The sequence below is a fragment of the Oncorhynchus tshawytscha genome, linkage group LG26 (genome assembly GCF_018296145.1).
Source record: "Oncorhynchus tshawytscha isolate Ot180627B linkage group LG26, Otsh_v2.0, whole genome shotgun sequence".
Lineage (NCBI taxonomy): Eukaryota > Metazoa > Chordata > Actinopteri > Salmoniformes > Salmonidae > Oncorhynchus > Oncorhynchus tshawytscha.
This window is the reverse complement of record NC_056454.1, coordinates 41380478-41405669: the sequence shown is the minus strand read 5'-3', so window position 1 is coordinate 41405669 and position 25192 is coordinate 41380478. Positions and strand designations below refer to the sequence as shown.

General features: G+C 42.8%; 2 protein-coding genes across 3 annotated transcripts in view; one reads left to right on the top strand and one right to left on the bottom strand.

Moving 5' to 3' along the window:
* Positions 1 to 777: 777 nt before the first annotated feature.
* acmsd (aminocarboxymuconate semialdehyde decarboxylase) lies at positions 778 to 10919 on the bottom strand. The gene is made up of 10 exons (XM_042306647.1): positions 10743 to 10919; positions 8610 to 8654; positions 4791 to 4887; positions 4586 to 4635; positions 2331 to 2567; positions 1986 to 2079; positions 1777 to 1872; positions 1483 to 1655; positions 1210 to 1308; positions 778 to 1093 (listed from the first exon to the last, which is right to left on the bottom strand). Exons 1-10 carry the CDS (start codon positions 10830 to 10832, stop codon positions 1031 to 1033), a joined length of 1044 nt encoding a protein of 347 aa, XP_042162581.1. The 5' UTR covers positions 10833 to 10919; the 3' UTR covers positions 778 to 1030.
* Positions 10920 to 12512: 1593 nt separating this feature from the next.
* LOC112225636 (transmembrane protein 163) overlaps positions 12513 to 25192 on the top strand; it is a 100611-nt gene continuing 87931 nt past the window's right edge. Inside the window, exon 1 of one of the 2 annotated variants that reach the window (XM_042306649.1) lies at positions 12513 to 13092. In XM_042306649.1, the coding sequence (XP_042162583.1) occupies positions 12909 to 13092 (184 nt within the window). In that variant the 5' untranslated portion in view covers positions 12513 to 12908. Of the gene's footprint in view, positions 13096 to 25192 lie in introns of both variants that reach the window. The other variant, XM_042306648.1, reaches the window with a different exon arrangement.

Below are 25192 nucleotides of genomic sequence, written 5' to 3'. Positions count from 1 at the left end.
AAGACTTGTTAACTGACTTGCCTTTTTAAATAAAAAATTACCTTGTACTCGTCACATTGACTCGGTACTGGTACCACAGGAGGTTGGTGGCACCTTAATTTGGGAGGTCAGGCTCGTTGTAATCGCTGGAGCCAAATAAGTGGAATGGTTTCCACAGTTTCCATGTGTTTGATGCCATTCCATTGACTCCATGCAAGGCATTATTATGAGCCAACCTCCTGTGTGTGCTAACCTTATGCAACCTCCCAAATACAGAAATCATCTCTGTAGGATGCATACAGGGATGATTTCTGTATTTTGAAAACTTGATTGCTGACAAGCAAAATATTTTTTGACTATGTCAACCATGGACTAATGAAACAAATACCCAAATATTGTTTTGGGGTGGAATTTTCCTTTAAATTAAGACCAAATAGACAATTTCCACTTTGTGGCTGTGGAATCTGTACAGATTCGAGGCCCAGCAATCTACGGTTCATTCGTTCATTCAGTTTCTCACCACTCTCTAATGGTCATGGCTAGAAGGGATACAGTTTTTGTCAAATTAACCTCAAACGTTTTTAGCTAACCCTAACCCTTTTCCTAACCTTAGCCCAATTCTCCTAACCTACTATTTTAATTTTCCTAACCTGCTGCGTAAATTCTCCTAACCTGCTATGAAAAGACTGATCTGACAAAAGCTGTATCCCATCTAGTTAAAATCCTCTCTCAACTGCTGGCTGGTACAGCTGTTTGTTTTAATTTGAATTAACTTAATTGACTGAATATTTGAAGCTGTTTGAAATGAACATTCAATTTTATTTAGCCATAAACAGCAAAAAGAGTGTTGACCACAGATGACTTCCAACACTGTAAACAAAAATCACGATAAATTAGCTAAATAGATGAAAAATATCTTCAGAATTAAATATTTACATTTTGGTCACGCAATAGGTTGTATTTGTTTTATGGACCTGCCAATACTCAAGAGTAATTTGAAAGTCAAACATTGTTTTCCATTTTTGTTTTGACAATATCTTCATGCTGTAAATCACTGAAATTGTTCTCTTTTAATCCCCAAAAAGTCCAGTGCATTGCCTGCAAGCAGTTTGTCCTGAAAAGGAAAAGCAAACACATGACAATTCATAAACCATCATGTTCCCGCTATTATTCTTTTATCACAGACACTTTTTGCAAGAGAAAGAAAGCACATTCAGTGTGTTACCTTACCTTTAAACCACCATCAAACTCTTTTATGGACTCTATTAATGTTCCTGGCTGCAGCTCACCCAGTGGGAATGGATAGTCTGTTCCTAACATCACCTTATCCTATGGAAGAAAATACTAAGAACTGAGACCGTAATAAACTCTTTTGTAAACTCTACCAATACAAACTTCAAACCTTCAAGCCTTTTAAACTACTTAGTAATGAGAAATATAATTTGTCTAGATCAGTGAAGATAACTACATTGCCATTTAGACATTAGACACATCACTGCATACCTTTCCAATCACATCAATAAGTAGCTTGAGGGCGATGGGGTCATGCACTAAGGAGTCAGTGTAGAAGGAGCCCAGGTATTTCCGTGGGTTGACTTTGTTATCCACAGCACAGAGGTCAGGTCGGACCTGGAACCCATGTTCAATTCGGCCAATAGTGAACGGGAAAGAACCCCCTAGGGAAAAAAACGTTGCTTCACACGTCAATCTTTCAAGGGTGATTCTTGGATTCTCCTAGCTCACACTTTCACTGTTTACTGAATGTCATTATTTGTTCCTCTATATATTGTAAATTACCTCCATGAGCAAAGCAGACCTTCAACTTGGGAAATCTCTCAAAGACACCTCCGAAGATCATTGAGCAAATGGCCATGGTAGTCTCGGATGGCATACCTGTACAAAAAAAAAGAAAAAAATGTACTCATTTGTGACAACGTCATCCAGATAGGCTGTGACACGGCATTTGATTGATCAGAACAGAGCTGAGTCTTTACCCTATCACTCACCCACTAACCAGGGGAGCCAGTACTTGGCCATCCTCCCATCGATCTGCATGTCCCATGGGTGTACAAACAAGGAACAGCTCAATTCCTCAGCAGCCTATAGAAAAGCGGGAATATCACTCCCTCTTCATAATCGACATCATTACACAGTCATGATGAATTGATACTCAAACATCAAATGTGTCTAGTTCCACTAATATCCGGTCCACAAACTATCTTAGGTTTAGTCTAGAAAGAGCTGATGATTTTCAGTAGTGTTTCTATCTGGCTTTGTAACACTATAGCTGGAATATCACTAGGAATATAGCGTCTCATTTAAATAAATCAATTCACTTATATGGCTCTTACAGCATAGATTGGGTAGAGTTCTGGGGCGTTAAGATCCCAGGTGTTAATGTGGGAGCCGATCTGGACACCAGGGAAGCCCAGCTGCCTAACACAACGCTTCATCTCCAGCACAGCCAGGTCAGGAGCCTGCATGGGCAGGGTACCCAGCCCCACGAAGCGTCGGGGGTGGAGCGCCACTGTCTTAGCCAGGTCGTCATTCAGGATCCCACACAGGTCCAGGGTGTCATGAGGTTTGGCCTGTCACAACAGGGATGTGAACCCAACACAACCAAAGCCTTAGAAATGCATTGGCAGCTATGTTCACAGAGAAGTAAGTACATCAAAGTCTTAGAAAAGGGAGAAGTGATGTAAAATAAAAACATGTCAGAGAGTAAAAGTAAGGATTTTTATTTTTGCATTGTAACTTAAAAAATACCATAATATATCTGGCACTAATAGTGGAATGATAGTGTTTCACAGTATTAATTGTAATTATTCGCCTACCTCCTCATGCCTTTTGCACACATTGTATATAGACTCCCCCCTTTGTTTTCTACTGTGTTATTGACTTGTTAATTGTTTATTCCATGTGTAACTCTGTGTTGTCTGCTCACACTGCTATGCTTTATCTTGGCCAGGTCGCAGTTGCAAATGAGAACTTGTTCTCAACTGGCCTACCTGGTTAAATAAAGGTGAAATAAAAAAATAAAAAAATACTTACCCAACAGTGTTTATGATTGGCTGTAATATTCACCTGTTGAATTTTCCCACCAGAGCAGCATCTGTTGTCAATCTGGGAAAGCTGTTCTGACGTTTTGGCTGTGTGGTCTTGTGGAAATCGCTCTGTCATTTCCTGGTTGCTAAAATTCTACACTGTTCACTCAGTTTCAGTGTGTGGTTGCAACCTGGTCACAGAGCATTTCTGATTATTTTGTATGTTAATCAGATGATGCTCCAATTAGTATGATATGTTACATATCATATGGTATGTATTAGTTTGTGGATGTCCATCACCTATTTCGTATGATAAATTGCGAATTATAATGTATGATATTTTATATGTTATATGTTAACAATTTGCAAAATGTACAATATATTACAAATTTGAAAAACTTTCAATATGTTACAAATGTGCAAAACCTATGATATGTTCCAAATTCTAGCTAGGTGGCCAACATCATTAGCTAGGCTAGGGGTTAGGGTTAGGTTAGGACTAAGTTTAGGAGTTAGGTTAAATGGTTAAGTTTAGCGTTAGAGGAAGGCTTAGTTAAAGGGTTAAGGTTAGCGTTAGGTGAAGGTTAGGGTTAGCTAACATGAAAAAGTTGCTAATAAGGTCAATTGCTAAAGTTGTCCATGATGATATTTGACCTCACAACCTTTGGGTTGCTAGACATTCCCGTTATCTGCCACCCATCCACCCCAACCTAAGTAACCCTCTGTCTTATGTAACCATACCAAACGTAACATATCATACCAATGGAATGTCTTGGATTCATGTACAGAATAAAACAAAATGCTCGGAGACCAGATTGGTGAGAAAACAAGCACTGAATAGTGTAGGGAATCATTGTACCATCTAAATCCTTGTGAAATATCTTTCAATAACAAAAAATATTGTTTTTACAGCTGTTTGAAGCAGGTGGACCAAAACCAAACGCTTCAAAAAGCCTTTTTGGTCCCCCAGCTTCAAACAGCGGTGAAAAGTATATTTTTTGGTACAATGATTCCCTACAATATTCAGTGCTTGTTTTCTCACATAAACTGAAATTGAGCGAACAGTGTAGAATTGTAGCAACCAGGGAATGAGTGATTTCCACTAGATATCACAGCCACAAAGCCAGAACAGATTTCACAGTTTGACAACAGATGCTGCTCTGGCGGGAGAAGTCAACAGGTGAATATCACAGCCAATCACAACACTGGCGGGTAAGTAATGCCGCGTTCAAAACAACCTGGAACTCTGAGAAATAGGAGGTCAAATCATAATGTCAGTGATCTTCAGGTCGGAAAGTTGGAGCTCTAGAAAGACGCCTCGAGTTGGAATTCTGAGTAGAAGCTAGTTTTTTCCCCGAGTTCCCAGTTGTTTTGAACACGCTGAGGTCAGAAGTCGGGGATTTCCGAGTTCCCATTTCCGAGATCCCAGTTGTTTTGAACGTGGCATAATAGTGTGAAACTATTAGCGCCAGATATATTATGTACATTTTCTGAAATATCCTATGTGAAGCACCTTTAACAAAAATCTGCTGTTTATTTTTTCCCATTGCAGACAGACTTACCCAGTAGTTAAACATGACAGGCACTGTGGACAAGGCTTGGACCGTCACCCCTAAAGTAGAGCATCATCATCATCATCACCATCAAAACCCACAACATTACAATACAGACTTACTTTACAGGCAACATGAATGACTCTGCCGGCTTCAAAATATGCTGCCAAGAGGATTTTGACATGAGGATGATATTGGATATGTGTGTATCTACCGTGTGCATCCATGTCCCGAATCCTTGCGTCTGCATCCCAACAGTTCTCCTGGATCACACGGAACAACTTCCCGTCTTTCATCATTTTTGCTTCCCCCTAAAATATGGATTGGCACAAAACTCCAGAGAATGAAGGACACTTGATTTGATCTTTTTTTGGTTTCTATGCCTTCCATTGTCTTCATTGCTTCATGCCTATAATTTCTGTTTGATGAGCAAGATGATGTGCCAATAGAGATTCTGGGTTCGAGTCCAGGCTCTGTTGCAGCCGGCTGCAACCGGGCATCCCATGGGGCGGTGCACAATTGGCTCAGCATCGTCCGGGTTAGGGGAAGGTTTGGCCGGGATCGATGTCCTTGACTCATTGTGCACTAGTGACTCCTGTGGCGGGCTGGGTGCAGTGCATGCTGACACAGTCGCCAGGTGTACGGTGTTTTCTCCGACACATTGGTGCGGCTGGCTTCCGGCTTAAGTGGGCGGAGAATGCACAGCTGTCTACCTTTGCCTCTCCCGATTCCGTACGGGAGTTGCAGCGATGAGACAAGACTGTAACTACCAATTACGGAGAAAAAGGGGTAATAAACAATAGAAAAGAAAAAAACAAGAACACTTCTATGTCATATAAGAAGCAAATCCCTCAAGTGGAATTGAAATGTGTATGTGTAATCAGCCACCTGATGGCAGCAAAGAGAAACATTTGGAAACTAGAGAGGGAGTTGAAAATGTCTCATTGGCTATTACTTTACATTCAGGTGTCAACACACACAACAGCAAGTACTCACACACACACATAAGCTGTGTTTACAAGCAGCCCAAATCTGATCACTAATTGATAATTTAATCAGATCAGCTCTGAAAAAGATCTGATGTGAAAAGATCTGATGTGATTGGTCAATTGGACCAATTAGGGTAACAAATACTTCAACACAGTCATAGTGATACACAGGTGTTGCTGGACCCAGTGGGTGTCAGTGTCTGTATGAAATCTTACTGTGCTGCCCACTCACTACCCACAGGTGGCGCCAAGAGGGAGGGTTGGCTTTGTGTTAGCCTCGCCGAGAAACAGGCTTCGAGGCGTGACAACGATGTGATTTTTGAGGTATGGCAACACTAGACTAGCTTTGTGTGAATGAGATCTTGTAGAGAGCCCAGGAGAGCCTGAGTAGAGGGCTGGCCTGCTCATTAGGCAGGATTATGTGGTCGCCTACAGCCACAGATTGAGTCAAACTGACCAAGATGTACCTCCAACAATACATAAAACCTCACATAATTCTGGCCAAAATCAACAACAATTTCTCTCAACCAGTGGTATATGTTTTTTTTAGGGGAGCATTGATGCCACGCTGTGATAAGCAGTGCCCACTTTGTCAAAGGCAGTGAGGCAAAATATTTATCTTGTCCATTCTCAACGTGCCTCTCCAGGGTCCTCTTGGAGAGACACATCGCTGCAGCGCCCTACCAACATTCCGTCATGAAAAATAATGGAACATAAATCATGTAGCAGATATAGCACATGGTAGAAAAGAGTATGTGGAGGTACAATGTAATGAGACAGACACTTTTTACCTCATTTTTACCTTTACCTCATACCTCATTCTCCGACCAAATAACCTAACCTAAATGATGCCCGATCAAATAAAAAATATGCTGACATGTTAACAAACAACATATCCTAAAAACAGGACAGGTCAAAGTCAAATGGACAATATGGGATGGACAATCAGGATACTCAACTGCTGTCCAGGAGTTTCATCCTGTTACATTTCTTACAAGCTGATCATAGCGAAAAATAAAATAATTGTGCATTTCTCGCTGGGTAAACACATTACAAATAGGCTCAGGATAACTCCTCCGGGCCCGTGCTTACACCCCAGTAAGCACGGGCCCAGTAAGCATGGGCCGACGTGGTAGGCTACACCCCAGTAAGCATGGGCCGACGTGGTAGGCTACACCCCAGTAAGCACAGGCCGACGTGGTAGGCTACACCCTAGTAAGCATGGGCCAACGTGGTAGGCTACACCCCAGTAAGCACCGGCCAACGTGGTAGGCTACACCCCAGTAAGCACGGGCCGACGTGGTAGGCTACACCCCAGTAAGCACAGGCCGACGTGGTAGGCTACACCCCAGTAAGCACGGGCCGACGTGGTAGGCTACACCCCAGTAAGCACGGGCCGACGTGGTAGGCTACACCCCAGTAAGCACGGGCCGACGTGGTAGGCTACACCCCAGTAAGCACGGGCCGATGTGGTAGGCTACACCCCAGTAAGCACGGGCCGACGTGGTAGGCTACACCCCAGTAAGCACGGGCCGACGTGGTAGGCTACACCCCAGTAAGCACAGGCCGACGTCTTTGGACCGGCATTCTTTTTTGTGTGTTTTACAAATGGTAGGCCTACCACATATATGGGCATTCTTAAAATTCAATTTCAGGCGACACTGTAGGCTATACTTCAATAAGCACGGGCTGATGCATTCTGGACATCATTTTTTGGTCCTGTCCGGACGGCCTTGATTTCCATGTCCACGGACGTTGGTTTTTGGTACGATCCGACCCAAATCTGAACATATCATAGACGTCTTTGTTTGGTTCAGATTTTGTCCGGTCTGGACCAGCCTTGTTTTGTCCCAAACATAGACGTCTATAAATTACAGCTATTTAATTTTCTTTCAGAACTGAAAATGAACCTGATTTCAACGTCTGAAAAATACATATTTTCAACTTTCATTCAGAACTGAAAATGTATCTGATTTCGACATCTGGAAAATACGTCTTTTCACTTTTAATTCTGATTGAAATTAAACCTAATTTCAACATCTGGAAAAGTACATATTTTAGAAGTCTTTTCAACATAATGTTTCTTACTGGTACTATTCTAGTAGGGGAGACAATGTTTTTGTCTTGTATAGGGAGGCAGAATGGCCAGGACCAGCCCTGCCTGTGTGGTAGCATTGCAGGCCAAGGTAACTGCTGTGTGTGGTATTATCACATCTCATGGAACATGGGCAGGCAAGCTCTCATAACAAGGAGTTAGATCACATCTCAATTCAGTGAGAACAATGTACACCACATATACAAATGGCAAGTACACTAAAGCTCCATTCAACTTTGAAAGCTTGCTGATATATGGACTAAATAGGCTGTATGCTTGATACACAGACTAAATAGGCTGTATGCTTGATACGCGGACTAAATAGGCAGTATGCTTGATACACGGACTAAATAGGCTGTATGCTTGATACACGGACTAAATAGGCTGTATGCTTGATACGCGGACTAAATAGGCTGTATGCTTGATACGCGGACTAAATAGGCTGTATGCTTGATACACAGACTAAATAGGCTGTATGCTTGATACACGGACTAAATAGGCAGTATGCTTGATACGCGGACTAAATAGGCTGTATGCTTGATACACGGACTAAATAGGCAGTATACTGTATAACGTGAAATCTGTTGCTAAAGTCTGTAATAAATGATACATCAAGTAAAACTTTAATTTCCATTATGCTGTAGAATGTGCACATTTTATCAGTATATGGAAAGGTAACCGGAAACATATTCTTTAACATTAAATGTTTTTTTCCCCATTTTTTTTCTATTGTGTTATTGAATGTACGTTTGTTAATTCCAGGTGTCACTCTGTGTTGTTGTTTGTTGTTGTTGTTGCTTAGCTTTATCTTGGCCAGGTCGCAGCTGTAAATGAGAAGTTGTTCTCAACTGGCCTACCTGGTTAAATAAAGGTGAAATCTAAAAATATATATATATATATATATATATATATTGTACTGTACTGTTGAGTAACCTAACTTGAGACTCACCTTGCAGTGATGGTGAAGCTGGATAAATCCATCATATCCATATCTCTAAAGAACAAATAAAACTGTCATTAGAGTGGGCTTATGCCATCATGATAATGAATAATTAAGTGTTTTGCTAAGCATAGGACATTTTGAATTTCCTGATGTTATTTTAAAACATTCACAAAGTCATATCTCATGGCTCCCATGTATCGAAAGCTATAACTTTCATTGCTTGTCATTATGCACCTTGGGGTTCTGCTTGTACGCAAAGTAGGCCTGCAGGGATCAAAAACAGACCAGCCAATGTCATAAGCCATTTTGATTGGAGTAAATTACCTATGAACCACTTTCACAACAAATGGGAACAGAGACAGAAAGGGAGGAATCGGGACGCAATCAACACCATCCCATTTCAGTCCAGTGATATGCATACGGATGAACCCTGAAACAGCCCAAAATGAGTAATAATATCCATCCCATAGGATCAACATCCTCCTCTATTTAGACTGAAGATAGCTTCCCTGTATGAATGCTAAGTGGGTTACATGTCCTTGAACTTGCCACGAACCCCAATGCAATTCCTCTTTGTTTGAATACAGTTACATTTCCTCCATCCATCTCAACAGTGTTAGAATGCTTGTGGGATCAGGTAGCCTAGCTAGTGTTGGGCCAGTAACTGACAGGTTGCTGGTTCAAATCCCTGAGCCGACTAGGTGAAAAATCTGCCTTGAGCAAGGCACTTAAACCTAATTGCTCTGGATAAGAGTGTATGCTAAATGACAAAAATGTTGCTGTTGTTTTGGCATGGGTGGCATGGGTCTTGAACAGGTTGCAGCCGTTTATTTGGTCCTAAGAAAGGTCTAACTTCAATAAGGAATGGAATGGGATTTGTTCACTCATTTTATTCAATGAGTCCACAGGTTGGTGCAAAATGCACAGGGCAGAACACATGATATTTCTAATGCAGCCATGTTGTTTAACAACACTGTTGTAAACATGTCTGTATAATAACTAGGAGTGGCATGGGTCAATATTTTATTATTTAAAAAATCTATATTTTACCTTTATTTAACTAGGCAAGTCAGTTAATTAAGAACAAATTCTTATTTTCAATGACGGCCTAAGAACTGCCTTGTTCAGGGGCAGAAAGACAGATTTTTACTTTGTCAGCTCGGAGATTCAATCTTGCAACCTTTCGGTTACTAGTCCAATGCTCTAACCACTAGGCTACCTGCCGGCAATATGATGCAATTGGAGTCATGTTGACTATCAGGGTGGCCGGGCCCCTGTCCTGACTGACTCCTGTTGCTCTCTGTGGCTTTCTCACCCCCACAAATGAACATTTGTTCCCAGGATAAAACATGGTGTTTGTTCCAAGTGGCTCCCTATATAGGGCACTACTTTTGATTTGGACCATGATTCCCACAAGTCGTAGTGAATGTTGGGAACTTGGTGTCATTTGGGACGCACACATGAACAATCATTAGCTAAGGTCAGGCCTATTGACAAAAAGACCGCCTTTAAAGGACTGGGTCACTACCAAGCATTGATTAATGTTTAACAAGTCAGTGCAGAGATGTGGTAAAACTTCTCACAGGATTTCCTTACTGGCTGCATAGAAAATATAAAACCATTTCTTCAGAGTTCTCGATGATATTCTTGTTAGTTTCAAATTAACAGTCTTCATCAAGGACTTTGGCATTCTGACAAACACAGTTATAACATGTTACTTCATTAATTTGAGTTTATTATGCTAAAATAAATTGATTCTGTTTATTGTTTAGCAATGTGTGGTGGGTGTCATAGGCTTTCATGATTTTGCTCTAAAACTAATGGTACGTTTTTTGCCAGATGCGAGGACTCAGTAAAAAAAAAAAAAAAAAAAACACAATTAGATAACCATTGATTGAGACAAGATATAACTTCTAGATCCACCACAGCCTGTGCAGTGCCAAGCAGTGAGCGCATTCGGCAATGTGCACGACTGTGCATAATGGCATTATGTAAATCAAACGTCAGGTAGACTATTAATAATGGACCATGTACCGGGCACGAGAAGTAGCCTGATAGATTACGTCCTTTCTATTAATTTTTTTTTATTTTTAAGTTGTCAATGCATCTTGTAAAGTAGTATGGTATCACATAGCCTACCTCTTTCAGATTGGGCCATTCCTTGGGTAAAATGTGATTATGAATATCAATCTTCATCCTGATTAATCTACTAAGACAAGTGTTTTTCATACAATTCGCCTAATGTGAGACAGGTACTAAACGGTGTCTATCATGATCATTGAGCAAGGTTATTCTCCGCCCTACTGCCCTGCCCCCTAACAGCCCAATGAAAAGCAGGTGAATGACTGACAGGGCATAGTCTCTTCTCAAAGACACCGTGCCAGAGACATGGGCGGACTGGGACAAGAAATCGGCATTTCTAACACACAGGACCATTTTTTCCTCGAGACCTCCATTATTAGCCGGATATTGTTGATTTTGAGGGAAAAAAACAACAACAAGTCAGACCAGCCCATCTGGCATTTGGGCAAATAGTTCTCGGGTCAGACTGCTTCTAGACTCACAGACAGGGCACATCTCATTTATGGATGGACAGGGTTTTTACACACAGCACCCAAAAAAATAACTGGGGCTGAACAAAAATATCCAATACATCGAGAAGAGAGGAATGTGTGTTCACTTTCCTCTTCATGTTGGTTATCCTTCAATCAGGTTTTATTATCAGTGAGTCATAAATATTTGTGTAGCAGACTTATTGACTAATAGTTCATCTGTGCACCGGGGACACAAAGGGTTTTGATGCCCCCCTCCCAAATGCAGCATCTGTTGTGCTATAGGCTATCTACATGAGGTCCTGCATTACAAGAACATGCTGAATCAGCAGGTTATACTATGAGCCTCATTTTCGATCCAATGTATTACAGACACATGCAGTAGTATAGAAAATGGTCAAATGACTTAGGCTATTGGATAGCCTATAAGTTGCAAAAACAAAACCTATTTTTGTATTGATTGGTTGAACCAGAGAGAGTATGCTAGTTTATTATACAGACATGTTTACAACAGTGTTGTTAAACAACATGGCTGCATTAGAGATATCATGTGTTCTGCCCTGTGCATTTTGCACCAACCTGTGGACTCATTTAATAAAATGAGTGAACAAATCCCATTCCATTCCTTATTGAAGTTAGACCTTTCTTAGGACCAAATAAACGGCTGCAACATGGACTCATAGCTCCACGTAACATAGTAAAGGTAAATCTGCCTCCCTCCATTTCCATTTAGTATGACATGTTACGTTTTGTATGGTATGTATTCATTCTTGGATGTTCATCGTCCATTTCATATATGTTACAAATGACAATGCGTATATGTTATGAAATGCAGTTCATACATCATGTTATGAATATGCTATATTTATGATACTGTACGAATTCCAATTAGTTTTGGGTCACGTTAGCTAGGTGGCTAACATTAGCTAGCTAGGGTTATGTTATGGTTAAGGTTAGGTCTTTGGGTTAGGGTTTATGATTAGGGGAGGGGTTTTAGCTAACAGGCTAAGTAGTTGCAAAGTAGCTATAAAGTATTAAATAGTTGCAAAGTAGATGATTAGTTAAAATGCTAAAGTTGTCCATTGTGTGATTAAAAAATGTAACCTTTGGGTTGCTAGACATTCATGTTATATGCAGACCCAACTCTCTGACCTTGGCATAAGTAACCTAATGTCTTATGTAACCATATCAAACATAACATATCATACCGTTGTTTTACAGAAAGAAATTAAATAAATTGTTTATTGGTATCGAAATCCAGGAATTGATTGACAGTTGGGTGTTTTCGAGCTATGTTCTTGCATTCTGCGCATGGTTGCGTGTGATGGAAGGATTTCGGGGGAGGGGTAGAAAAGTTGTCGCGTCAAAAGTCGACAATTGATCATCAAATGGCAGCCTTGTGCCTTTATAGCAACTGCATGTCGATAATAATCAGATCTATATTACAAGACTCAAGCAAATGAACCCATGTATGAATCTGAGCAAATTAACCTTGATTTATAAATATTTTCACTGCAGTTCCCTCTATCGTGCGAAATCTCGTCGTCAGAGAGAGTGGAGAGAGAGGGGTGTGGCCGTAAGGGGTCTGTTGCTGCTGATGCTGTGGAGATTGCGTTTATCTCTCATCTAGTCATCGCTGTCTGCACTTCGTCCTGTCAACACCGGCGTCATTCGCGCCCTGGATGGCTGCATTTGTAACTCCGGTGTGAGTTATTTTTTTTCCCGAGGACTTTTGACTTATAAGTAAACAACCATGACTGACCCAATGACACAAGATTCTTTCCCTGTCCCGGATCCCACAATCGTGGACCCTTCGGCCGTACGGAACGGCGGGTGCGCGTCTAATGCGAATCTATCCAAAATACCGAGTCAAGACGATCCTTTTAATATGGACCGGGACCAAGAGATGAGAATCACCGACAGCGTTGATGGTCAAGGTAGTAAGTAATTCAGGGATTACAAACTTTATTGTTGTATAAGTAAATCCTCACCTTGACTTGATTGATGGGCGCTTCTGGAGTTTATTTATAGCATCTGGAAAGTGGTTTTGATCAATTATTAATTTGATAAATTATTAATGTGTTGCTATAATAACTTACCTGCTTAACATCAGAGACATGTCAATTTGGCGAAGCAATTAGAGATAAATAATAGGCAAGCATCGCTGTCTCTATAGAGCACTCTTATTGTCAATATGTTGTGTCTGACATTATCTAGGTTATTTCTTCCGGATGATCACCAAAACCCTTATGTGAATTTGTAGAGGTTATCAAACAATACAAAAATTAATGTACATTTTGAGCCTGAATTCAATGTGTGAAATATTTTTCTAGAGAGAGATAAGATGCAGTGGTTATGAAAATGCCCTCAATACAAAAAGTTTTGTCTGTCTCACAGACACACACACACACACACACACACACACACACACACACACACACACACACACACACACACACACACACACACACACACACACACACACACACACACACACACACACACACACACACACACAGGTCATGCTAAATGGAAATGGAGGCAGACATATTTACCTTTACTAAGGTCTGACATAAGGTCTATACATAACCTATGTTATACAGTATAACAGTATAACATCCCGACATAGATATGACCAAGACCCCTATCATAACATCTCAACATGGATATAACCAAGACCCCTATCATAACATCGCAACATGGATATAACCAAGACCCCTATCATAACAACCCAACATGGATATGACCAAGACCCCTATCATAACATCCCAAAATGGATATAAGCAATACCCCTATCATAACATCCCAACATGGATATGACCAAGACCCCAGTCATAACATCCCAACACATGGAATAAACAAACGTACAATCAATAATACAGTAGAAAAATCTATATACAGCATGTGCAAATGAGGTAGGATACGAGAGGTAAGGCAATAAATAGGCCATGATGGCGAAGTAATTACAATATAGCAATTAAACACTGGAATGGTAGGGTGTGCAGAAGATGAATGTGCAAGTAGAGATACTGGGGTGCAAAGGAGCAAGATAAATAAATAAATACTGTATGGGGATGAGGTAGATTGGATGGGCTATTTACAGATGAGCTATGTACAGGTGCAGTGATCTGTGAGCTGCTCTGACAGCTGGTGAGGGAGGTAAGAGTCTCCAGCTTCAGAGATTTTTGCAGTTTGTTCCAGTCATTGGCAGCAGAGAACTGGAAGGAGAGGCTGCCAAAGGAAGAATTTGCTTTGGGGGTGACCAGTGCGATATACCTGTTGGAGCGCGTGCTATTGGTGGGTGCTGCTATGGTGACCAGTGAGCTGAGAAAAGGCAGGGCTTTACCTAGCAGAGACTTGTAGATTACCTGGAGCCAGTGGGTTTGGCGACGAGTATGAAGCGAGGGCCAGCCAACGAGAGCATACAAGTCGCAGTGGTGGGTGGTATATGGGGCATTGGTGACAAAACGAATGGCACTGTTATAGACTGCGTCCAATTTGTTGAGTTAACCATGCTGCCAATGGTTAACGTGACGTGGTGTGATCATAACAACATACAGGTACTCAAGTCCTTCTGTTCACCTGATTTAGAATTCCTCACAATCAAATGTCGACCGCATTATCTACCAAGGGAATTCTCTTCGATTATAATCACAGCCGTATATATTCCCCCCCAAGCAGACACATCGATGGCTCTGAACGAACTTTATTTGACTCTTTGCAAACTGGAATCCATTTATCTGGAGGCTGCATTCATTGTAGCTGGGGATTTTAACAAGGCTAATCTGAAAACAAGACTCCCTAAATTTTATCAGCATATCGATTGCGCAACCAGGGCTGGAAAAACCTTGGATCACTGCTATTCTAACTTCTGCGACGCATATAAGGCCCTGCCCCGCCCTCCTTTCGGAAAAGCTGACCATGACTCCATTTTGTTGATCCCTGCCTACAGACAGAAACTAAAACAAGAAGCTCCCGCGCTGAGGTCTGTTCAACGCTGGTCTGACCAATCTGATTCCACACTCCAAGACTGCTTCCATCACGTGGACTGGGATATGTTTCGTATTGCGTCAGACAACAACATTGACAAATACGCTGATTCGGTGAGCGAGTTCATTAGAACGTGCGTTGAAGATGTCGTTCCCATAGCAACGATTAAAACATTCCCAAACCAGAAACCGTGGATTGATGGCAGCATTCGTGTGAAACTGAAAGCCCGAACCACTGCTTTTAATCAGGGCAAGGTGACCGGAAACATGACCAAATACAAACAGTGTAACTATTCCCTCCGCAAGGCAATCAAACAAGCTAAGCGTCAGTATAGAGACAAAGTAGAATCTCAATTCAACGGCTCAGACACAAGAGGTATGTGGCAGGGTCTACAGTCAATCACGGACTACAAAAAGAAAACCAGCCCAGTCACGGACCAGGATGTCTTGCTCCCAGGCAGACTAAATAACTTTTTTGCCCACTTTGAGGACAATACAGTGCCACTGACACGGCCCGCAACTAAAACATGCGGACTCTCCTTCACTGCAGCCGACGTGAGGAAAACATTTAAACGTGTCAACCCTCGTAAGGCTGCAGGCCCAGACGGCATCCCCAGCCGCGCCCTCAGAGCATGCGCAGACCAGCTGGCTGGTGTGTTTACGGACATATTCAATCAATCCCTATCCCAGTCTGTTGTTCCCACATGCTTCAAGAGGGCCACCATTGTTCCTGTTCCCAAGAAAGCTAAGGTAACTGAGCTAAACGACTACCGCCCCGTAGCACTCACTTCCGTCATCATGAAGTGCTTTGAGAGACTAGTCAAGGACCATATCACCTCCACCCTACCTGACACCCTAGACCCACTCCAATTTGCTTACCGCCCAAATAGGTCCACAGACGATGCAATCTCAACCACACTGCACACTGCCCTAACCCATCTGGACAAGAGGAATACCTATGTGAGAATGCTGTTCATCGACTACAGCTCGGCATTTAACACCATAGTGCCCTCCAAGCTCGTCATCAAGCTCGAGACCCTGGGTCTCGACCCCGCCCTGTGCAACTGGGTACTGGACTTCCTGACGGGCCGCCCCCAGGTGGTGAGGGTAGGCAACAACATCTCCTCCCCGCTGATCCTCAACACTGGGGCCCCACAAGGGTGCGTTCTGAGCCCTCTCCTGTACTCCCTGTTCACCCACGACTGCGTGGCCACGCACGCCTCCAACTCAATCATCAAGTTTGCGGACGACACAACAGTGGTAGGCTTGATTACCAACAACGACGAGACGGCCTACAGGGAGGAGGTTAGGGCCCTCGGAGTGTGGTGTCAGGAAAATAACCTCACACTCAACGTTAACAAAACTAAGGAGATGATTGTGGACTTCAGGAAACAGCAGAGGGAACACCCCCCTATCCACATTGATGGAACAGTAGTGGAGAGGGTAGTAAGTTTTAAGTTCCTCAGCGTACACATCACAGACAAACTGAATTGGTCCACCCACACAGACAGCATCGTGAAGAAGGCGCAGCAGCGCCTCTTCAACCTCAGGAGGCTGAAGAAATTCGGCTTGTCATCAAAAGCACTCACTCGAGAGCATCACCGCCTGGTACGGCAACTGCTCCGCCCACAACCGTAAGGCTCTCCAGAGGGTAGTGAGGTCTGCACAACGCATCACCGGGGGCAAACTACCTGCCCTCCAGGACACCTACACCACCCGATGTCACAGGAAGGCCATAAAGATCATCAAGGACAACAACCACCCGAGCCACTGCCTGTTCACCCCGCTATCATCCAGAAGGCGAGGTCAGTACAGGTGCATCAAAGCTGGGACCGGGAGACTGAAAAACAGCTTCTATCTCAAGGCCATCAGACTGTTAAACAGCCACCACTAACATTGAGTGGCTGCTGCCAACACACTGACTCAATCCAGCCACTTTAATAATGGGAATTGATGGGAATGATGTAAAATATATCACTAGCCACTTTAAACAATGCTACCTAGTATAATGTTTACATACCCTACATTATTCATCTCATATGTATATGTATATACTGTACTCTATATCATCTACTGCATCTTTATGTAATACATGTATCACTAGCCACTTTATCTATGCCACTTTGTTTACATACTCATCTCATATGTGTATACTGCACTCAATACCATCTACTGTATCTTGCCTATGCCGCTCTGTACCATCACTCACTCATATATCTTTATGTACATATTCTTTATCCCCTTACACTTGTGTCTATAAGGTAGTAGTTTTGGAATTGTTAGCTAGATTACTTGTTGGTTATTACTGCATTGTCGGAACTAGAAGCACAAGCATTTCGCTACACTCGCATTAACATCTGCTAACCATGTGTATGTGACAAATAAAATTTGATTTGATTTGATAGTGTTGGAGGCTATTTTGTAAATGACATCGCCGAAGTCGAGGATCTGTAGGATGGTCAGTTTTACGAGGGTATGTTTGGCAGCATGATAAGATTTAATTTTGGATTGGAGATGTTTAATGTGAGTCTGGAAGGAGAGTATACAGTCTAATCAGACACCTAGGTATTTGTAGTTGTCCACGTATTCTAAATCATAACTGTCCAGAGTAGTGATGCTGGACAGGGGGGCAGGTGTGGGCAGCGAACGGTTGAAAAGCATGCTTTTAGTTTAACTTGCATTTAAGAGCAGTTGGAGGCCATGTAAGGAGAGTTATATGGCATTGAAGCTCATCTGGCGGTAAGTTAACACAGTGTCCAAAGAAGGGCCAGAGGAATACAGAATGGTGTCGTCTGCGTAGAGGTGGATCAGAGAATCACCAGCAGCGAGAGCGACATCGTTGCATTTTAATCGGCATTGGAATGATTTTAGTCTTCCTATATGTAGCTTACATTTTTGGTCTTGAGCTATGGTTTAGCCCAGCTATACCCAACTGAGGCCTCTGTCATAGGGTGACCAGAGCAGATGTAATGAGATGGTAACTAAAGAGACTAGGTAACTAGGAGGATTGTACACTCAGAAAAAGATGGCGATATCTATAACCTAAAATGGTTCTTTGGTGGTTCCCATAGGATAACCTTTTGAATAAGCCTTTTTGGTTCCAGGTAGAACCCTTTTGGGTTCCATGTAGAACCCTTTTGGGTTCCATGTAGAACCCTTTCCACAGAGGGTTTTAAATGGAACCTAAATGGAGGACAGCCGAATAAATCTTTTGGAAGCTTTTTTTCTAAGCGTGTAGGTGCTGAAGCTCTCTAATGAGGCCCAGTCAATGTGTTAGAGAGCCTTAATGATGCTCGTTGCCCACAGGGATGAGCCTGAAACATACCGACTGGAAAGAGATGAGAGAGAGAGAGGGACATCAAGGAGGAAATGTTTTTGAACGGTTTGCATTAAAACAGTAGAGCCCCATACCCCCACCACCACTCCCTCCACATATGCTGCCTCCATCTCACCCCCATTTACATACAAGACTGTAGCCTTGCTGCCTTTCAGAACTGCAGTTGTTTGAATATGCCTGTTAAGGCTGAATGCATCGTTTCAGAAGTAGGGCTAGAGAGGAGACTATAGCTTTATGGCACAGATTGTTAGAGCTGTACATGTTGTTCACTACAGATATACAGTACACATTGGATGTAACATCTCTGTGCCTGTGTCTACAACTGTGCCTCTCTGCTTCTCATAGCTTTAACATAAGGTTTCCGAGTCGTCCCCCCCCATCTGTAATATCATGTGTTACCTGGAATCACCCCAACCAATCAATTCAGTGCTTTGAATAATTTATGTGTTTTTCATTGACAGCTGGCAATATAGAAGGAGTGGAATGTCAGAGTGAATTGAGATTATGTTGGGACCACCTTTTAAAACATGAAAAATGCCAACCTGCCCTTTTAAAAGGGAGGGTTCTATGGGTTTTTTCAGAAAATGTATTAACATTCTATTAGAGAGATTACAGTCATAGCCTAGAGTGCCATGGGAATTTAATCACATATTCATTAGAGGGCGAAAATTGGAATTACTTCCAATTTGAGTATGTTGAAGATTATGAACATGTAGTGAGGGAATCTAGTTAATCCACAAAACCAGCATGGATTGACAATTCATGTATTTCTATGGGATGAATTAAACACACTCTTAAAACGAGGGTTCTTTGGAAGGCAAGGAGTTCTAACTAAAAACCTTTTTCATCCTAAGAACCTTTTTTTGAAGAAAGGGTTCTTTGGAAGGCAAGGAGTTCTAACTAAAAACCTTTTTCATCCTAAGAACCTTTTTTTGAAGAAAGGGTTCTTTGATGATCCTTTGAAAGGAAAGAAGGGTTTTACATACAACCCTTCTGAATCTGAATAAGATTTTTGATGATAGTACACTCTCTGCAAACTGGAAACGATTTATCCGGAGGCTGCATTCATTGTAGCTGGGGATTTTAACAAGGCTAATCTGAAAACAAGACTCCCTAAATTTTATCAGCATATCGATTGCGCAACCAGGGGTGGAAAGACCCTGGATCATTGTTACTCTAACTTCCACGACGCATATAAGGCCCTGCCCCGCCCCCTTTCGGAAAAGCTGACCACGACTCCATTTTGTTGATCCCTGCCTACAGACAGAAACTAAAACAAGAAGCTCCCACGCTGAGGTCTGTCCAACGCTGGTCCGACCAAGCTGACTCCACACTCCAAGACTGCTTCCATCACGTGGACTGGGAGATGTTTCGTATTGCGTCAGACAACAACATTGACGAATACGCTGATTCGGTGTGCGAGTTCATTAGAACGTGCGTTGAAGATGTCGTTCCCATAGCAACGATTAAAACATTCCCTAACCAGAAACCGTGGATTGATGGCAGCATTCGTGTGAAACTGAAGGCACGAACCACTGCTTTTAATCAGGGCAAGGTGTCTGGTAACATGGCTGAATACAAACAGTGCAGCTATTCCCTCCGCAAGGCTATCAAACAAGCTAAGCGCCAGTACAGAGACAAAGTAGAATCTCAATTCAACGGCTCAGACACAAGAGGTATGTGGCAGGGTCTACAGTCAATCACGGACTACAGGAAGAAACCCAGCCCAGTCACGGACCAGGATGTCTTGCTCCCAGGCAGACTAAATAACTTTTTGCCCGCTTTGAGGACAATACAGTGCCACTGACACGGCCTGCAACGGAAACATGCGGTCTCTCCTTCACTGCAGCCGAAGTGAGTAAGACATTTAAACGTGTTAACCCTCGCAAGGCTGCAGGCCCAGACGGCATCCCCAGCCGCGCCCTCAGAGCATGCGCAGACCAGCTGGCCGGTGTGTTTACGGACATATTCAATCAATCCCTATACCAGTCTGCTGTTCCCACATGCTTCAAGAGGGCCACCATTGTTCCTGTTCCCAAGAAAGCTAAGGTAACTGAGCTAAACGACTACCGCCCCGTAGCACTCACATCCGTCATCATGAAGTGCTTTGAGAGACTAGTCAAGGACCATATCACCTCCACCCTACCTGACACCCTTGACCCACTCCAATTTGCTTACCGCCCAAATAGGTCCACAGACGATGCAATCTCAACCACACTGCACACTGCCCTAACCCATCTGGACAAGAGGAATACCTATGTGAGAATGCTGTTCATCGACTACAGCTCGGCATTCAACACCATAGTACCCTCCAAGCTCGTCATCAAGCTCGAGACCCTGGGTCTCGACCCCGCCCTGTGCAACTGGGTACTGGACTTCCTGACGGGCCGCCCCCAGGTGGTGAGGGTAGGCAACAACATCTCCTCCCCGCTGATCCTCAACACTGGGGCCCCACAAGGGTGCGTTCTGAGCCCTCTCCTGTACTCCCTGTTCACCCACGACTGCGTGGCCATGCACGCCTCCAACTCAATCATCAAGTTTGCGGACGACACAACAGTGGTAGGCTTGATTACCAACAACGACGAGACGGCCTACAGGGAGGAGGTGAGGGCCCTCGGAGTGTGGTGTCAGGAAAATAACCTCACACTCAACGTCAACAAAACTAAGGAGATGATTGTGGACTTCAGGAAACAGCAGAGGGAACACCCCCCATCCACATCGATGGAACAGTAGTGGAGAGGGTAGCAAGTTTTAAGTTCCTCGGCATACACATCACAGACAAACTGAATTGGTCCACTCACACAGACAGCATCGTGAGGAAGGCGCAGCAGCGCCTCTTCAACCTCAGGAGGCTGAAGAAATTTGGCTTGTCACCAAAAGCACTCACAAACTTCTACAGATGCACAATCGAGAGCATCCTGGCGGGCTGTATCACCGCCTGGTATGGCAACTGCACCGCCCTCAACCGTAAGGCTCTCCAGAGGGTAGTGAGGTCTGCACAACGCATCACCGGGGGCAAACTACCTGCCCTCCAGGACACCTACACCACCCGATGCTACAGGAAGGCCATAAAGATCATCAAGGACATCAACCACCCGAGCCACTGCCTGTTCACCCCGCTGCCATCCAGAAGGCGAGGTCAGTACAGGTGCATCAAAGCTGGGACCGAGAGACTGAAAAACAGCTTCTATCTCAAGGCCATCAGACTGTTAAACAGCCACCACTAACATTGAGTGGCTACTGCCAACACACTGTCAATGACACTGACTCTACTCCAGCCACTTTAATCATGGGAATCGATGGGAAATGATGTAAATATATCACTAGCCACTTTAAACAATGCTACCTTATATAATGTTACTTACCCTACATTGTTCATCTCATATGCATACGTTGATACTGTACTCTATATCATCGACTGCATCCTTATGTAATACATGTATCACTAGCCACTTTAACTATGCCACTTGGTTTACATACTTATCTCATATGTATATACTGTACTCGATATCATCTACTGTATCTTGCCTATGCTGCTCTGTACCATCACTCATTCATATATCCTTATGTACATATTCTTTATCCCCTTACACTGTGTATGACAGTAGTTTTTTTGGAATTGTTAGTTAGATTACTTGCTCGTTATTACTGCATTGTCGGAACTAGAAGCACAAGCATTTCGCTACACTCGCATTAACATCTGCTAACCATGTGTATGTGACAAATAAAATTTGATTTGATTTGATTGATTTGATTTGATTTTTTTCTCTCTTATAAATAGTGCCTGATCATGAGTGTTTACCTCACTGTTTAAACTTAGAATAATCTGGTCAATTTACAAATATGTGTGAGAATGTTTTAAACTGTACCCATATGGGAATATTTGTGCATGTATCTCGTATTACCTTAATGATGTTTACGTATACAGTACTGACATAGTATATTCAGTGCATTCGGAAAGTAATCAGAACCTGTCACGGTTTTCCTTAGGTGAAGGAGAGTCAGACCAAAATGCGGCTGGGTTATTGCGATCCATGTTTAATGAAACAAAGTAAACACGAATCAAAAACAATAAACGTAAACAGCCTGGTGCAAAGTAACACAGAGACAGGAACAAGGACAATCACCCACAAAACCCAACACCAAACAGGCTACCTAAATATGGTTCCCAATCAGAGACAATGACTAACACCTGCCTCTGATTGAGAACCATATCAGGCCAAACATAGAACTAGACAAACTAGACATGTAACATAGAATGCCCACTCAGCTCACACCCTGACCAACCAAAACATAGAAACATACAAAGCAAACTATGGTCAGGGTGTGACAGAACCCTTGCTTTTTTCCACATGTTGTTACGTTACCACCTTTTTCTAAAATGGATTATTTGTCGCCCCCCCCCATCAATCTACACACAACACCCCATAATGACAAAGCAAAAACAGGTTTTCAGAAATGTTTGCAAATGTATTTTAAAAAAATGGAAAATATCACATTTACATAAGTATTCAGACCCTTTACTCAATACTTTGTTGAAGCACCTTTGGCAGCAATTACAGCCTTGAGTCGTCTTGGGTATGACGCTACAGGCTTGGCACACCTGTATTTGGGAAGTTTATTTTATTCTTCTCTACAGATCCTCTCAAGATCTGTCAGGTTGGATGGGGAGCGTCGCTGCACAGCTATTTTCAGGTCTCTCCAGAGATGTTCGATTGGGTTCAAGTGCGGGCTCTGGCTGGACAACTCAAGGACATTCAGAGACTTGTCCCGAAGCAACTCCTGCATTGTCTTGGCTGTGTGCTTAGTGTTGTTGTCCTGTTGGAAACCTTCACCCCAGTCTGAGGTCCTGAGCGCTCTGGAGCAGGTTTTCATCAAGTATCTCTCTGTGCTATGTTCCGTTCATCTTTCCCTCGATCCTGACTAGTCTCCCAGTCCCTGCCGCTGAAAAACATCCCCACAGCATGATGCTACCACCACCATGCTTCACCGTAGGGATGGTCCCATGTTTCCTCCAGACGTAATGCTTGGCATTCAGGCCAAATACTTCAATCTTGTTTTCATCAGACCGGAGAATCTTGTTTCTCATGGTCTGAGAGTCTTTTAGGTGCCTTTTTGGCAAACTCCAAGTGGGCTGTCATGTTCCTTTTAGTGAGAAGTGGCTTCCGCCTGGCCACTCTACCATAAAAGCCTGATTGGTGGAGAGCTGCAGAGATGGTTGTCCTTCTGGAAGGTTCTCCCATCTCCACAGAGGAACTCTGTAGTTCTGTCAGAGTGACCATAAGCTTCATGGTCATCTCGCTGACCAAGTCTTTTCTCCCCCGATTGCTCAGTTTGGCAGCATGACCAGCCCTAGCAAGAGTGTTGGTGTTTCCAAACTTCTTCCATTTAAGAAGGATGGAGAACTCTGTGTTTCAGGGGACCTTCAATGCTGCAGAATTGTTTTGGTACACAATCCTGTCTCTGAGCTTTACGGGCAATTCCTTCGACCTCATGGCTTGGTTTTTGCTCTGACACCCTATATAGACAGGGGTGTGCCTTTCCAAGTCATGTCCAATCAATTGAATTTACCACAGGTGGACTCCAATCAAGTAGTAGAAACATCCCAAGGATGATCAATGGAAGCAGGATGCACCTGAGACTAATTTTGAGTCTCAAAGCAAAGGGTCTGAATACTTATGTGATTAAGGTATTTTTGTTTTTTATACATTTGTAAACATTTCTAAAAAACAGTTATTACTTTGTCATTATAGGGTATTATGTGTAGATTGATGGGGATTTTTATTTATTTAATCCATTTTAGAATAAGGCTGTAACATAACAAAATGTGGAAAGAGTCAAGGGGTCTGAATACTTTCCGAATGCATTGTATCTTTGCCATTATTTCTTTCTTTCAAATTAGTATTTTCTGTGATTTTATTGAGCAATAGAATATTAGATTGCAGCCTGAGTGAACCAGCAGTATATTGTATGGTATCTGTAATGAACACGATGGGAGACAGAGAGCTGGTTTCAAGTGCAGGGCGCAGCAGGTGTTTATTGTTCAAGGACCACAGGAGGAGGCAGGTATCTGGGTCCAGGGGCACTAAAGAGGTCATACACAGGGGGTCCAAAAGGCAACAGTACAGGCAGGGAAAAGGCTAGTAACGTAGGTTGATAACAGGAAATCAGATAGGCTTAAGTACAGGCAGGGAATAGGCAAATGGCGTAGTTAATGAGGCAGGCAAAAACTATCATACACAAGAAGATTAAATTACGGAAAAACAGTGCTCCGAATAGATGTGTGTCACAAAACAAACAATAGCTCACAATGATGGGGTGCAAAGAATTGAACTAAAATAGTGTGTGATAATGACATGCAGGTGTGTGAACAGGTGATCAGAATTCAGGTGATTGGGATCTGGAGAGTGAGCTGCGTTCAGGGGATCTACGTGTTTGAGAGTGTGAGCTGGAAGCAGACGTTACAATACCTAGTTATTTATCTTTGTGTAGCATAAGATCAATCAATCCAGTTTACATCATGTAGGTAGTCTCAATAATCAATATATCCCTACCCTGGCATTTCATCTGAATGGAGGTTGCAGGTGATTAAAAGTTCCAGTTGTTGGATATCCTCACTCTGGCTGGATTCCAATAGGAATTACACATCACTTTGCAAGCCAGCATAATGTGACTTGCAGGCCTGATGTGGCCTGTAAACCTGGAGTTTCC

Excerpts from the sequence above, each read along its gene's own strand:
- acmsd (XM_042306647.1), bottom strand. The coding sequence starts at position 10,832 with ATGAAAAACACTTGTCTTAGTAGATTAATCAGGATGAAGATTGATATT. Across the intron at positions 8,655-10,742 it reads AATGGCCCAATCTGAAAGAG|AGATATGGATATGATGGATT; the intron begins GTAGGCTATGTG and ends TTTGTTCTTTAG. Across the intron at positions 4,636-4,790 it reads TCGGGACATGGATGCACACG|GGGTGACGGTCCAAGCCTTG; the intron begins GTAGATACACAC and ends GCTCTACTTTAG.